General features: G+C 38.2%; 1 protein-coding gene across 1 annotated transcript in view; it reads right to left on the bottom strand.

Annotated features, from left to right (window-relative positions):
• The window catches only part of LOC121509045 (potassium voltage-gated channel subfamily H member 1-like), an 85,824-nt gene extending 69,607 nt beyond the window's left edge, over positions 1–16,217 (bottom strand). Inside the window, exons 1-3 of the mRNA XM_041786243.1 lie at positions 16,116–16,217; positions 2,504–2,627; positions 2,324–2,430 (exon numbers count right to left, since the gene is read on the bottom strand). Of these exons, the coding sequence (XP_041642177.1) occupies positions 2,324–2,430; positions 2,504–2,627; positions 16,116–16,188 (304 nt within the window). The 5' untranslated portion in view covers positions 16,189–16,217. The remainder of the gene's footprint in view (positions 1–2,323; positions 2,431–2,503; positions 2,628–16,115) is intronic.
• Between the last annotated feature and the right edge of the window lie 201 nt (positions 16,218–16,418).

Below are 16,418 nucleotides of genomic sequence, written 5' to 3'. Positions count from 1 at the left end.
GCAATAAAGAAGGTAAAACACTGCAGCAACACCAGTCTTCATAGGCTAATTAGCAGTTAGCATCAAAGGCTCACTGGGCTAATCTGTGTCAGTCCAACCAGCAGCGTAGATGCTGTAAACTCTGTAGCTGTGGCAGGAGTGTTTGTACCACCGTTTAATCCTCACTCGTCCGTTCATCACAGAAGCAGCGGTGTCTTTTTATGCAGAAGTGAAGTAAAAAGTCATTCTTACAAATGAAAGTGGGCTTACAGTAAAGTCAAATTAGAATACTTTATGTAAAGTATGAAAATAACAGCAGTAGAGACAACAGCATGCTTCATTTCAGCTACTTCCTCCAGTTCTGCTGGTACAGTGGGCGGTTTGGATAATGTTTTAAGAGTGAGCTGAGAATACTGATGATTTAGAGCAGCAGCTGCTGTTTGATATTCATGCTGGAGATGCTTTAGTTAGACAAACACAAGGACACTGAGATGCATGTGAAACATTAAGAGAAGCTGCAGTGAATGAGAGAAAATGCTGATTCATAACGAGCTGGCTCCGTCTCTGGAAGAACGCCCACAGTCAGCTGTGTCCCCGATCACAGACTTGATCTGGGTCTCCAGGTCTGCAGGACTCGGGGTTTCTGGGTTTTTGGGTATCCAGGTCAAACACTTCAAACGCACAGAAAGTGACGTACAGTATTTTCTAAAATTAAGAGCTTATATAACCATGTGGGATGTGGTCGCTGCTAAGGTTGTCCACAGTTTTGATACGTTCAGGAACAGGAGTTTTAAAAATACATGAAATTTTTAATAGAGGAGAAGAAAACGAAGTTAGGACAGAAACAGCAGTCACACCGTCAGGCTGACGCCTCTGTGACGGCAGAGACGGGCGATCAACGCTGAGATGAAGAGCAGAGAGAAAGCATCACTTAGAGCTGCTCTATTCTAGTAAAAAATCTTAATCAGGATTATTCTGATTGAAGCTGAGATTAGGATTATTAAATAGGATTACTACCTGATTTTACATCTGCATCTGAGAACTTTAAAGGTCAAATATTATGCAAAAATGCAAACGCAAAAAAAAAAATGTGCCCCAGGCCTGTCCACAATCCCCCCAAGAATCAGAAAAACCCATCACCTCCCGGACACAGTAGAAGTGTCTGTAATTATGTTAAATGGAGATGGTCCAATCATGGAAAATTTCATAAAATTGTAGATAAAGTTATACCTCACTACTGACAGCTCATCTTTTTAAGAGTTTTACAACACATACCTTCTCTCCTGAGTCGGTGTTGCAATGGCTTCGCAGGATTGCATACTTTCTTCTCCTTTCCTATCGACGACGATAAAGTTGTTGTCTAATGATAAAACTCATAAGACTAACTCACACCAGCCTTATTTACAGCTCTTCAAGTTGTCACTTTTGGTAGTAGAAAACCAACAATAATATGGTGGTAGGAATGACCATTTCATTCATTGTTTACAACATTCAAGACTCGCGTTTTTCAACGTGTTGACATCAGATGCCCGCCAGCCAAATGACCAATTAATGTAAACTACAGAGACACGCAAACCACGTAGTTGATGACGATATCACGTAGGTACGTCATGTAAAGTCTGTTAGTCTGTTTGCAATAATGACAGTGTGAAACCCAAACAGACCGAACCAAATGTAGACAATGTAACAAAAACACAGACCTTGGTCCAGACTTTCAGGTGTGAAAACACCCTTAAAGGGGTAAAATATGTGACCTTTAAATGTTTACGTGTTAGTAAGTCATTGTTCTCCCTGAGAGGCAGTCGCAGCTTTGGAACATGAAGGGTTAAAATTTGTATGACAGTCATCAGGACTGATTCTATACTGTACAGGTTAAAGAGAAATTTACTAAACTACATTAGAATGACTGCAGGAGTGCTGACAGTAGGGCTGGGCGATACGGATCAAAAATCAGAGCTCCATATTTTTAAGCTCAATAGCATTAGCTCAGCTGATCTACTGGAAAATAAAGGCAAGAGAATGGAGAAAGAGTAGGCATTAAGGTAGGGATATGAGGAAGTACACTTACAGTATGACCCTGCAGGTATATATGAGCAAATACCGCTGAATGTATATGTGGATGTGAAAGTAAATGCTGGAGACATGAAAATAAAGAAATTATTTGACAAGGCTCTTGCAGACTGTGGTGCACATTTGTGGCAGTAATTCTCTTACAAATTTATTTTGACTCCACTACTAAGGCCTGTCTCTAACACAAGCTTGCTTCAAATAAAGGACCAGCACCTCCAGCTGAGGGTACTGAAGGTCCTGATCATGCAGAACTGTGAAAAACCCAACTACTCACTGTTCTTCTTGTACATCAGGATCTCAAAGGAGTTCATCTCGTAGTTCTCGAAGGTCTGGCGAACCTTCTCGCTGGTCTCTTTGTCCGTCAGCTCTCCATACATGAAGCTGCAGGAAGAACATATTCATCAGATCTTACTGCTCCGGGGCCAATCAGGTGTTTTTATCCATGTTTTCAAACCTGCAGGTGCTGCTCTTCTGCATGACCTCGGCTCGATGGTATCCGGAGAGTTTGCAGAACCCATCGTTGCTGTAGACGATGGGCCAGTCCACGATCTGAGCGTTCCCCAGGACGAAGTTGGTATCTGAGCACAGAAACGGGAGGGTTGGAGTCTGCTCGGCATCATGGGACCACAAATGCACCATCACTACACTCTGTGCATGAGAGGACTGCCCAGTGACCATCAGCTTTATTCATTCATCTCTGACATCTGAAATATCAGACACTCGTTTCCTCCATGTCTGTCTCTACGTCTGCCTCTGTGGTTGGAATATGTTAGAATTTTTCATGTTTTCAGTGAAATATTTTTATAGTTTAGCACATCTGAACATTTTCAGATTATGACTTTTTGATTTAAGGCTCAGACTTTAAAACCTGCCTTTCTGCTCTAACTCCCTTTCCTCCAACTCTCTTTGTTTTATCTCTGTGCACAAACATCCAAACGTATTTCTGCTCTTAGACTCTCTGATGAACCGACCAATAAGAAACAGCTAGAGCAGTGATACTCAACGACTGGCTCTGGAGCCACATATGGCCCTTCTGTGATTATCTGTGGCTCTTTTATGTCTTATCTGAAATAATATTCCCCAGAAAACCTTAAAAAGGGAAACTTTGACCTCAGAAGTTAGTCACAGTAATCAGTTTGTTTCCCAGACTTATACAGAACACTTTAATTGTCAAACTTCATTGTCCCATTTTCCCCATTGTTGCGCTTTTTACCATTTTTGCCAGTTTTCACCCAATTAAACTACCTTTGCCATTAAATACATTTTTCCTGCTTTTTTGCCCATTTTTGCTGATGCTTTTTCACACGTTTTCCCCCAATTTTTGCCCCTTTTCACTATTTTTTCACCACTTTTGGCCCATTTAAACTACCTTTTGCCATTAAATTCCACTTGGTTCTCATTTCCTTGCCCTTTTTTGCCACTCTTGACTGCTTTTTGCCCATTTAAGTCACTTTTCTCTCATTTAATGCCACATTTTTGCCACTTTCAAACCATTTTTGCCCCTCTTCACTATTTTTTCACCACTTTTGGCCCATTTAAGCTAACCTTTGCCATCAAATATCACTTGTTTCCTCCTTACTGCCACTTCTTTTAGCCACTTTTATTCCATTTTTGTGCCTTTTTTTATTGTTTCCTATTGGCTGGTCCATCCTCTACCTGTTTCCTATTGGCTGGTCCATCCTTTACCTGTTTCCTATTGGCTGGTCCATCCTCTCTCTACCTGTTTCCTATTGGCTGGTCCATCCTCTGCCTGTTTCCTATTGGCTGGTCCATCCTCTGCCTGCTTCCTATTGGTTAGTTCATCCTCTACCTGTTTCCTGTAAGAGCTTCTCTACTATTGGGTGCCTTTGACTTCTATTTTAATTGTGGTAGTATCGATGTTATTTTAATTGCACCACATAAACCATATCTAATAATAGAAGAGTGTGTGATGAAGGGTGCCGTTGTCATGCAGCTGTGAATAATTCTATAAACAGTGAACACGCCTGATTCCTAAAACAGACTCTGTTTGATTTCCTACAGTTAAACTATAACATCACTAAAGCTTCCACTGTTAAAGTCAGCGACTACGTCCTGAATATTTCACACTTTTGCATCCATCTTTCAAACAAAGCGTGAGTCTGGTCCCAGCCTGCAGGCTCCAACAGCTGCAAAAAAAAAAAAAAAAAAACCCTCGGAGGACTTCAACAATGTTACTGCACCATAAAAAATCCATGAGACAGTTTAATGTCCTGTAGTTAGGGGTTGAGATTTGTTATCAGAACCACAAATGCACACAGCACAGTCACGACAAGAGAGGCGGAGTGAGACCAAACACACCGAGAGGAACGTCAGGGATGGACGAGATGAGGATGCTCCGTTTACAGATTTACAGTCACTGCCTCTCTATCCTTTCATTCATTTCAAATCTATTCAACAAGTTCTACACTAGGGCTGAACGATTCGCAAAAATAATTGAATTGCAATTTTTTTCCTACAATATTGCAATTTGAAATGCGATTATTTAGGTTCTTCAGTTTTTCTGTTGCTTAACAAACATGAGCAAGAAATCATTCTGTATTATAACAAGTACAATATTAGATGAGCTTAAACTAGGGCTAAATGTAGAAAAAATATCTTTCTGTGATTTTGGCTACTAAAGCTAATCTGATATCAGTTGCTCTCTTGAAGGGGATGATCATTTCTCATATTCTTCTCATTTTGATGAAGAAAAATAAACACATGAGCAAGAAAAGTAAGATTTTTGTAAAAAATAAAATGAAATAAAAAACTTGAAGGTTTTAATAATGTATGAAGCAGTGATACTCAGCGTGTGGCTCTTTTATGTCTTCATTTTAAAAATTATTCCCCCACAAAACCTTAAAAAATGGAAACTATTTTGCACTTTTTCAGCCATTTCTTCACTTTTCACCCATTTAAGACACCTTTTGCCATTGAATACCACTTTTTCCCTACTTTTTGGGCCCATTTTCACACTTTGTTACAACTTTTTACCCGTTTTTGCCACTTCCATCCCATTTTTTGCCCCTTTTCACCTTTTTTCTCTGCATTTTTTCCCATTTAAGCTACTTATTTTCATTAAATACCACTTTTTTCCTAGTTGTCTATTTTAGCCAATCTTGTCTGCTTTTTGCCCATTTTAGTCACATTTCACTCAGTTTTTTTCACGGTTTTGCCACTTTCGTACCAGTTTATGCCAACTGTAACTCATTTTTGTCACTTCTCACCCATTTTTGCTACTTTCTGACCTTTATTTCACTTTTACTCCCCATTTTTGCCCCTTTTCACCCATTTTTGCTGCTTTTTACCATTTTTGCCACCTTTAACTTATTTTTATTGCTACCTCAAGCTGTTTTTACCACTTTTCACCTCTTAGATTGTGGCTCTTGCAAAGGTATTTTTCAACAGTTTGGCTCTTTGGTTGAGCAGGGTTGAGTAACACTGGTATAAAGCATAAAAAAAGAAAAAACAGATTGTATCAAACTGGTATTTTGACACGTTTCAGGTTAAAGAAATATTGCACTGTCAGTGATTTGAATATTGCATAATGCTATATTGCAATTTAATCTAATTTGCGATTGATTGCCCAGCCCTGTTTGAGTGGCAGCTCTGGATTCTGTGTGGAAGTTTTGCACTCAAAGAAGATCAGGAATAAAACACATGGAAAGGTGTCTTCTCTATAACCATCTGTCCTGGTTTCTCCCTCAGGTGGCTGGTGGTAAGTCTGCCTTGATTGGTTTTGACAATAGCTGTAAGAAGCAGCCCTCAGACCCTCAGCTGGAGCTCTGGGCTTTAGTTACCCTCTAATGCCCCCTCTCAGACAGACCGTAGCAGCTATCACAGGTAGATAGAGGTGTAACAGGTCAACATAATCAATAAGACAGACCTGGAAGTATTCATCCACCACTGTTTGCTGCTTTTTCTCAGTAGAACTGAACCCGTTTTGAACCGTGACCATTAAACTGAGGTACCGTGGCGTCTGTGAACTGCCACACCCCTCCTCTTAATATCAGCACACACAGATTCATCTCTAAGTGGCCGTCAGCTCGTAGATGTTGGATCAGCTGCTGTCGGGCGTCTGTTTAATTCAGTGTAAAAATCAACTGGATTAATGAAGCTGACATTTACAGCTCTGCCTAATTCACCCCAATTAACCAGATTATAAAGAGTGAAGTCAGGCTGAAACTTTAACGGGCTGCTGGCTGCCCCAAGAGGCTGCACCGTTCATTACACCACACAGGCCTGATGGTGGCGCCAGAGGGGAGGTCAGGGGTCAGAGGCATCATTAGGAGATGCCCTAATTACTCTGGTAGTTTGTCCTTAATGTGAGACCATTTATGGGGTCATGACTGAATCTGAGCTCCACACGGCTGAAGAAGACATCAGGAGGAAACAGAGCTGAGCAGCGTGGTTTCTGAGGGAGGGGTAACGTTTATTTCCTCTAGAGTGGATTTGATTATTCGCCATGACGTCCTAACCATCCAAGGTAGACTCACCCCCAGCTTTCTGACCCTGGAATATGTAGGAAATATGTATATGACTACCCACAATCCTCAGGTTTTCTAGCAACATCTCCTATCAGTGGAGCCAGCTGGTACCATTGGAGGTGTTGTCTGTGCCTGGGACCGTCAGCCTCCAGCTGTTAATGATGAAAATACCTGCCACTGAACTATGGAGCTGTCTACGATAAATACACTTACAGTTACGGAATAATACAAATCCATCAATATAGGATTTAATCTGAAGTGCTAGTGCATCTCAGAAATGTGCATTTTTAAACATTTATTCTGGATTCATCACACACAAAGGGGAAGAGAACACCTTCAGACTTCAGTTCACACAAACACTATCACTGCTGACCTCACAGACGTCTATAAAACATTCACTGACTCCCTCCACATGCAGGCTTCATTACAGGCGTAAAAGACAAGTTAGTCACAAAATTCAGCGTTCTTCATCTCCCTATCATCATTAGATCACAGATATAGCAACAGTCTCCCCCTTAGGCTGACTGTCCTTTAGTGGCAACCTTTGGAGAACTCGCCAGTCCCGCCCACTTCTACAAGAGTTGCCAATTATGGCCTACTATTCTGCAAAAAGGGGAAGAGAAAAAGGCTCCAATTATCCCAGCTTCACCTACATTCCTTCCTCTGCCTTTGAAAATATCATCCTGTAAAGTTTATAAAACATTCCATCTTGTCTTGATGATGTCATCATGATGTCATCCTTTAAAACTCTCATGCAGTAATTCATGTAAAAGGAGCCCTGACTTAGTAAATAAAAAATAAATAAACATAGCTTTAGTATTATAAACACCTTTTACTCAGTGTTTATTAATATTCTAAGATGGTAGATTTCTTTTTTCATGAAAGCCGTAATCATCAGAATGAAAATAAAAAAGTCTTGAAAATTTTCACTCTCCGTGTGATGAATCTAGAATATATGGAAGTTTAACTTTTTGAGTTAAATCACTGAAAAATTGAGCTCTTTCCTGATATTCTAAAGTTTTCAGATTCACTGGTACTGTTAAAAAGTAGAGTGAGCTGTGTTTGAGCAGTGATATTCAGTACAAGATGATTACTAAATAAATGACTAAAAATGGACCTGTATTTTTTCTAATTTTGTCACTTTCAATAGTTTTACTTGCTCTTAGTGGACAGGAGCATTAGCGCCCCCTGGATTAATGTGTGGATACTGCATGGAGGCCTTGTGTGTTTCTCTTTTGGTCATGTGACTGCCTGCACCAAACCATGGCGGTTTGGGACGAACACAAATACTGCTCCTCCTCTTAGTTAGCGGTATGCACATTAGTGAGTATTTAGGGTATCACATTTCATTTTTCTGTCAAATCCTCAAACTTTCTCTCCTCTAAATTTGGTCACCTTACTTGTGGGGTTTGCCAGCGTTCAGACGTGAGAACGGTAATGCAGTGTTTTATAAGCTTTTGTCCTGTTTTTAAATATATTTTTGTATGTTACTGCTATAAGCAGCTATGATTGCTCTACCTGACTGATTCAACCACAGCAGCAATGATAAAAGAGTGTAAAGGTTGGTAAAGGCAACCTTGGGTCAAATAAGACCATAGGTCCATTTTCAGCAAAAACCCCAAAACCCATCTTTATCAAACCCATTCCATGCTGACTTCTGGTTTGGTCCACAAACTGCAGCCATGCATAAATCAGGGCCTTAGGAAAAACTTTAATTCATTAAGGGCTCATAATATCCAGAAAAGGACTCTCCCTTAGCCCTGGTCGTTTACAGTTTAAAAGGGATATTCTACTTTTTCTACAAAGACTTGTAGCACCTAGAAACCTGTTCAAAAAGCCAAAGAAGATCCAGAGCCAAACATCATAAAGTTAACTGTAGATGATCTATAAAGCACACAGCTTGAAAGTATTTCTCACAGGATTATTATGAAGCAGTAAAGCTGTAGGAGAGCACGTATACTCAAACACTGGATGGGGAGGGAAACATGTAGACAACAGGAGGTGGAAACAGCGGTCTGTACCTGTCTGTCTATGTGATAATGTCCAAACTGAAAAGGTGAAAAGAAAACCAGTTAATGGAGCAGAAACACAAAGCAAGAAAAGAAAAAACTCAACGAATGATGGACAAACAACAGAATTACCTTTTTTTTACCTGTGTGCAGTCTGATGGGGATCTGATGGGGGGGTTGTATTCTCTCATTTTGGGGGGAATTACCCTTTAAAGTTAGTATTAAGCTTCAATAGACTTCAGAGAATCTTCTGGAATATTCTAGTTTCATCTGTATATAATCTCTTCAATGGTGATAAGGTAAAACTATCATGTTGATTTTAATACACGACATCTGAAATTTACAAATTCCTTTTCTTTTATACAACCGTGTTAAAACTAAGACTTTACGGAGCGCAGATGGTCGAGTGGTTTAAGGTGCTACCCATGTACACGGGCAGCCTGGGTTCAAACCCGGCCTGTGGCCCTTTACCGCATGTCTCTCCCCACTCTCTTCCATGTCTCCGAATCTATCCACTATCCTTCATCTGTCAAATAAAGGCATGACAAAGCCCAAAAATCAATCTTTAAAAAAAAAAAAACTAAGACTTTACAATAATCAAAGATACTCACACATGTTGAAGACGCTCATCTGCATAAATGTAAACAGGGTGTGATTCAGTGTAAAATTTGGCAGCATTTTTTAATTTTAGCCTTAATTTTAGTCTTTAAATGAAATGTATTTTAGTTTTAGTCAAGTTTTAGTCATTTCCTCCCTTTTTAGTTTTAGTCTAGTTTAAGTCAACGAAAACTCAAAACATTTTAGTCTAGTTTTAGTCAACGAAAACTCAAATCATTTTAGTCTAGGTTTAGTCGACAAAAACTCAAAATGTTTACATTTTTTTGTCATGGCGTCCTTCACTGCCGAAGCCTGCTGGCTTTGCAAAGCAATAAAATTAACAGACGCTGGTATGTATGGCCTTAAAATGCCACAAGAGACAAGGGGAGTATGCCATGTTGGTGAAGGCCATGCAAAGTATTGACATAGAAAAACATTTTTAATACTTCCGAATGATACGGAAGCATTGAAGTATTTTTTGACACGTAAAAAGTTAGATGATCTAGTTGGGTGCCTAGCCCCACTCCTTCTCCACTCTGGGTGTCACCGCTCACCCGTCAACGCTGCACAGAGGAACAAAATGCAGGTCGGTGTCACATTTAATGCGGGTCGATGTGAAAATACATGCCGAGCAGTGTTTTGTGTGACACCAGTACGCGGAGCAGAGTCCGCGTGGTCGTAAAAATTGAGCTTGCAAGCACGGGCCTTGCGGACGTCCGCTTTGAGTCCATGCAGACCTCCATGGAGTCCATTCCGCCCGAGTATGTCTGGTCCTTTAGTCTAGTTTTAGTCATTGAAAGAAAGGTTTAGTTGACAAAATCAACACTGCATCTCACAATTAGGACTTAAATTTAGGATTTTTACCTGTTATTTCATACTTTGAGAATTTCAACTCATAATTTTGACTTCTCATACAATATTTTAAGCTTTAAGATTGATAATTCTATATTTTATGTCCTATTTTGACCTTTTTAACCAGTTATTTTGCATTTTACCTCATATTTTCAACTCCAAACTTTGACTTCATAATCCCATAGTTTGACCTTTTAGACTCACAATTTAGAATTCTGAATCATATTTTGACTTTTAATTTCATGATTACAAATTTTATTTCATATTTTGACCTTTTAAACTCAAGATTTTGACTTTCTAATATATTTGATTTAAAAAAAAACATATTGCAATATCAGTGTCATGTTTTGACCATTTTGAACTAACAAATTTGCTTTTCTCTGATTCTGAGCCTTTAAACTTATCTTTTAACTTTTAAAATGTTAAAATCGTTTATCATCAGTGTTAAAATTTTTTTCATATTTTATTTCCGGTGAAACAAGGTTGACAGTTTATGGTTAAAAAGGTGACCCTGTTAAACCTGAATCCAGAATCACCTGCTGTGATCGAGTTCTACAACCCGGCTTTGAAAAAACCTAATTCTGATGAGTTTGACTCCCGTTGCAAACTGGATATGAATTGTTGCATCGAAGGGTTTTTGTCATTCTCATATTTAATAAGAAAAAAGTACAGAAATGAAGAAGGTAGGATATTTTGCAGACTTTTCTAAAAAAAAGGGCACCTGAATGATTGCATGATATGTCATGCATGACATCTCTGCAGCAAAAAAGAAATTAAAACTGGTATTTTGACTAGAATTTCAGGTCAATGAAATATTGCACATTCTGCGATTTAAAAATTGAAACAGGCCATACTGGGATTTAATCTAATTTTCGATTGATTGCCCAGCCCTAATCAAGACTCTTCAAGGATCCACAGGAACCCCGAGTGGTACAATGTGTACAGTCATCATCAACCTCCGACAGCCAAATGGTAACATCGGGCTCCACCAATCAGAGAGATTGCTTTGACACTCAAGGATTGTGGGTAGTGTAGTCCTTTTCCTTAAGATCATGAATAAACCTTCTTTGTTGATAAAAAAAAATTCGATATTATTAAAGTTTAGTTTACATCAGCAAATATTATCACCAAGGAAACTTGTGCAGTCTTCCTTCGATGGTTCTGACATTATGGCTAAAATCACAAATATTCTGGATAAAACTGCTGCTGAGCTTGTTTATAATAAAAGTATAAAACATAACCTAGTCCGTCTTGTCATTAATGGTCTTGTTTGTCGTTTAAGGTTATAAAGAAGTTTCACTGTTCATTTTATTGGTCCAAATCTCCTTACCAGCACTTTAAATGATCCCCGTACCTACATGAAGCTATAGTCCATTAACAAAACTTCTAACAGTGTTTCAATAAAGGTAGGTAACTGTGGCTGCTAGACTTTAAATAAACCCAGGTGACTGTTTAGAAAGCTTCTAACAGTGTTAATGTATTTAAATAAAGGTAACTGTGGCTGCTAGGCTTTAAATAAACCCAGGTGACTGTTTAGAAAGCTTCTAACAGTGTTAATGTATTTAAATAAAGGTAACTGTGGCTGCTAGGCTTTAAATAAACCCAGGTGACTGTTTAAAAAGCTTCTAACAGTGTTAATGTATTTAAATAAAGGTAACTGTAGCTGCTAGACTTTAAATAAACCCAGGTGACTGTTTAAAAAGCTTCTAACAGTGTTAATGTATTTAAATAAAGGTAACTGTGGCTGCTAGGCTTTAATAAACCCAGGTGACTCTTTAAAAAGCTTCTAACAGTGTTAATGTATTTAAATAAAGGTAACTGTGGCTGCTAGACTTTAAATAAACCCAGGTGACTGTTTAAAAAGCTTCTAACAGTGTTAATGTATTTAAATAAAGGTAACTGTGGCTGCTAGACTTTAAATAAACCCAGGTGACTGTTTAAAAAGCTTCTAACAGTGTTAATGTATTTAAATAAAGGAAACTGTGGCTGCTAGGCTTTAAATAAACCCAGGTGACTGTTTAAAAAGCTTCTAACAGTGTTAATGTATTTAAATAAAGGTATCTGTGGCTGCTAGGCTTTAAATAAACCCAGGTGACTGTTTAAAAAGCTTCTAACAGTGTTAATGTATTTAAATAAAGGAAACTGTGGCTGCTAGGCTTTAAATAAACCCAGGTGACTGTTTAAAAAGCTTCTAACAGTGTTAATGTATTTAAATAAAGGTATCTGTGGCTGCTAGGCTTTAAATAAACCCAGGTGACTGTTTAAAAAGCTTCTAACAGTGTTAATGTATTTAAATAAAGGAAACTGTGGCTGCTAGGCTTTAAATAAACCCAGGTGACTGTTTAAAAAGCTTCTAACAGTGTTAATGTATTTAAATAAAGGTAACTGTGGCTGCTAGACTTTAAATAAACCCAGGTGACTGTTTAAAAAGCTTCTAACAGTGTTAATGTATTTAAATAAAGGAAACTGTGGCTGCTAGGCTTTAAATAAACCCAGGTGACTGTTTAAAAAGCTTCTAACAGTGTTAATGTATTTAAATAAAGGAAACTGTGGCTGCTAGGCTTTAAATAAACCCAGGTGACTGTTTAAAAAGCTTCTAACAGTGTTAATGTATTTAAATAAAGGTATCTGTGGCTGCTAGGCTTTAAATAAACCCAGGTGACTGTTTAAAAAGCTTCTAACAGTGTTAATGTATTAAAATAAAGGAAACTGTGGCTGCTAGGCTTTAAATAAACCCAGGTGACTGTTTAGAAAGCTTCTAACAGTGTTAATGTATTTAAATAAAGGTAACTGTGGCTGCTAGGCTTTAAATAAACCCAGGTGACTGTTTAAAAAGCTTCTAACAGTGTTAATGTATTAAAATAAAGGAAACTGTGGCTGCTAGGCTTTAAATAAACCCAGGTGACTGTTTAGAAAGCTTCTAACAGTGTTAATGTATTTAAATAAAGGTAACTGTGGCTGCTAGGCTTTAAATAAACCCAGGTGACTGTTTAGAAAGCTTCTAACAGTGTTAATGTATTTAAATAAAGGTATCTGTGGCTGCTAGGCTTTAAATAAACTCAGGTGACTGTTTAAAAGCTTCTAACAGTGTTAAATGTATTTAAAGAAAGGTATCTGTGGCTGCTAGGCTTTAAATAAACCCAGGTGACTGTTTAAAAAGCTTCTAACAGTGTTAATGTATTTAAATAAAGGAAACTGTGGCTGCTAGGCTTTAAATAAACCCAGGTGACTGTTTAAAAAGCTTCTAACAGTGTTAATGTATTTAAATAAAGGTATCTGTGGCTGCTAGGCTTTAAATAAACCCAGGTGACTGTTTAAAAAGCTTCTAACAGTGTTAATGTATTAAAATAAAGGAAACTGTGGCTGCTAGGCTTTAAATAAACCCAGGTGACTGTTTAGAAAGCTTCTAACAGTGTTAATGTATTTAAATAAAGGTAACTGTGGCTGCTAGGCTTTAAATAAACCCAGGTGACTGTTTAGAAAGCTTCTAACAGTGTTAATGTATTTAAATAAAGGTATCTGTGGCTGCTAGGCTTTAAATAAACCCAGGTGACTGTTTAAAAAGCTTCTAACGGAGTAAATGTATTTAAATAAAGGTAACTGTGGCTGCTAGGCTTTAAATAAACCAGGTGACTGTTTAAAAAGCTTCTAACGGAGTAAATGTATTTAAATAAAGGTAACTGTGGCTGCTAGGCTTTAAATAAACCAGGTGACTCTTTAAAAAGCTTCTAATGGAGTAAATGTATTTAAATAAAGGTAACTGTGGCTGCTAGGCTTTAAATAAACTCAGGTGACTGTTTAAAAAGCTTCTAACAGTGTTAATGTATTAAAATAAAGGTATCTGTGGCTGCTAGGCTTTAAATAAACTCAGGTGACTGTTTAGAAAGCTTCTAACAGTGTTAATGTATTTAAATAAAGGTAACTGTGGCTGCTAGGCTTTAAATAAAGTCAGGTGACTGTTTAAAAAGCTTCTAACGGAGTAAATGTATTTAAATAAAGGTAACTGTGGCTGCTAGGCTTTAATAAACCCAGGTGACTCTTTAAAAAGCTTCTAACAGTGTTAATGTATTTAAATAAAGGTAACTGTGGCTGCTAGGCTTTAAATAAACCCAGGTGACTGTTTAAAAAGCTTCTAACAGTGTAAATGTAGTAAAATAAAGGACACTGTGGCTGCTAGGCTTTAAATAAACCCAGGTGACTGTTTAGAAAGCTTCTAACAGTGTTAATGTATTTAAATAAAGGTAACTGTGGCTGCTAGGCTTTAAATAAACCCAGGTGACTGTTTAGAAAGCTTCTAACAGTGTTAATGTATTTAAATAAAGGTATCTGTGGCTGCTAGGCTTTAAATAAACCCAGGTGACTGTTTAAAAAGCTTCTAACGGAGTAAATGTATTTAAATAAAGGTAACTGTGGCTGCTAGGCTTTAAATAAACCAGGTGACTGTTTAAAAAGCTTCTAACGGAGTAAATGTATTTAAATAAAGGTAACTGTAGCTGCTAGGCTTTAAATAAACCAGGTGACTCTTTAAAAAGCTTCTAATGGAGTAAATGTATTTAAATAAAGGTAACTGTGGCTGCTAGGCTTTAAATAAACTCAGGTGACTGTTTAAAAAGCTTCTAACAGTGTTAATGTATTAAAATAAAGGTATCTGTGGCTGCTAGGCTTTAAATAAACTCAGGTGACTGTTTAAAAAGCTTCTAACAGTGTTAATGTCTTTAAATAAAGGTAACTGTGGCTGCTAGGCTTTAAATAAAGTCAGGTGACTGTTTAAAAAGCTTCTAACGGAGTAAATGTATTTAAATAAAGGTAACTGTGGCTGCTAGGCTTTAATAAACCCAGGTGACTCTTTAAAAAGCTTCTAACAGTGTTAATGTATTTAAATAAAGGTAACTGTGGCTGCTAGGCTTTAAATAAACCCAGGTGACTGTTTAAAAAGCTTCTAATGGAGTAAATATATTTAAATAAAGGTAACTGTGGCTGCTAGGCTTTAAATAAACCCAGGTGACTGTTTAAAAAGCTTCTAACAGTGTTAATGTATTTAAATAAAGGTATCTGTGGCTGCTAGGCTTTAAATAAACTCAGGTGACTGTTTAAAAAGCTTCTAACAGTGTTAATGTCTTTAAATAAAGGTAACTGTGGCTGCTAGGCTTTAAATAAAGTCAGGTGACTGTTTAAAAAGCTTCTAAAGGAGTAAATGTATTTAAATAAAGGTAACTGTGGCTGCTAGGCTTTAATAAACCCAGGTGACTCTTTAAAAAGCTTCTAACAGTGTTAATGTATTTAAATAAAGGTATCTGTGGCTGCTAGGCTTTAAATAAACCTAGGTGACTGTTTAAAAAGCTTCTAACAGTTTTAAAGTATTTAAATAAAGGTAACTGTGGCTGCTAGGCTTTAATAAACCCAGGTGACTCTTTAAAAAGCTTCTAACAGTGTTAATGTATTCAAATAAAGGTAACTGTGGCTGCTAGGCTTTAAATAAACCAGGTGACTCTTTAAAAAGCTTCTAATGGAGTAAATGTATTTAAATAAAGGTAACTGTGGCTGCTAGGCTTTAATAAACCCAGGTGACTCTTTGAAAAGCTTCTAACGGAGTAAATGTATTTAAATAAGGGTAACTGTGGCTGCTAGGCTTTAAATAAACCCAGGTGACTGTTTAAAAAGCTTCTAACAGTGTTAATGTATTAAAATAAAGGTATCTGTGGCTGCTAGGCTTTAAATAAACCAGGTGACTGTTTAAAAAGCTTCTAACAGTGTTAATGTATTTAAATAAAGGTAACTGTGGCTGCTAGGCTTTAAATAAACTCAGGTGACTGTTTAAAAAGCTTCTAACAGAGTAAATGTATTTAAATAAAGGTAACTGTGGCTGCTAGGCTTTAAATAAACCAGGTAACCCTCATGGCTAACAAACATGCTGAAGTAAAGACAGATGCTGTTAGCTTAGGGTGGAGGAGTTAGCCTAAAAACCTAACAACGAGGAAAAACACACGTGCAGGTTTTCTGAAATGAAGGAGCCAATCACAGAGGAGCTTTCTAACGGTGAGACAGCCGGACACAGCCACGAGCCGTTCCACATCAGAAACAGACTCTGACGGTTTTAAACCCAGACGGAACCGGATCCTACCGTTGGACCGGCGGACGATGTTCTCCAGGAAAGTGTTCTGAGGGGCCACGAGACCCCGCCGTCCTCCCGCCATCCTGCCGTCCTCCTGCAGCGCGAGGCAGAGCCGTTTCCCGCCGCTCACATATCTGATGCTGCACGAGCCCCGCGCGCCGTAGACTACCAGCTCTCTCTCCCCCTCTCTCTCTCTCTGCGCGCGCTCTCTCAGCAGGATCGTTATTGGCAGATGGTTGCAGCACGAGCTCCGAGATGAGCCACGGTGAGGCTGACTGGTCGAGAGAGCTTCGATCAAGCTGGGAGAGAGAG

Source organism: Cheilinus undulatus, linkage group 4 (genome assembly GCF_018320785.1).
Source record: "Cheilinus undulatus linkage group 4, ASM1832078v1, whole genome shotgun sequence".
NCBI classification, from domain to species: domain Eukaryota; kingdom Metazoa; phylum Chordata; class Actinopteri; order Labriformes; family Labridae; genus Cheilinus; species Cheilinus undulatus.
The sequence above is the reverse complement of the archived record's forward strand: the minus strand, read 5'-3'. Positions and strand labels throughout refer to the sequence as shown.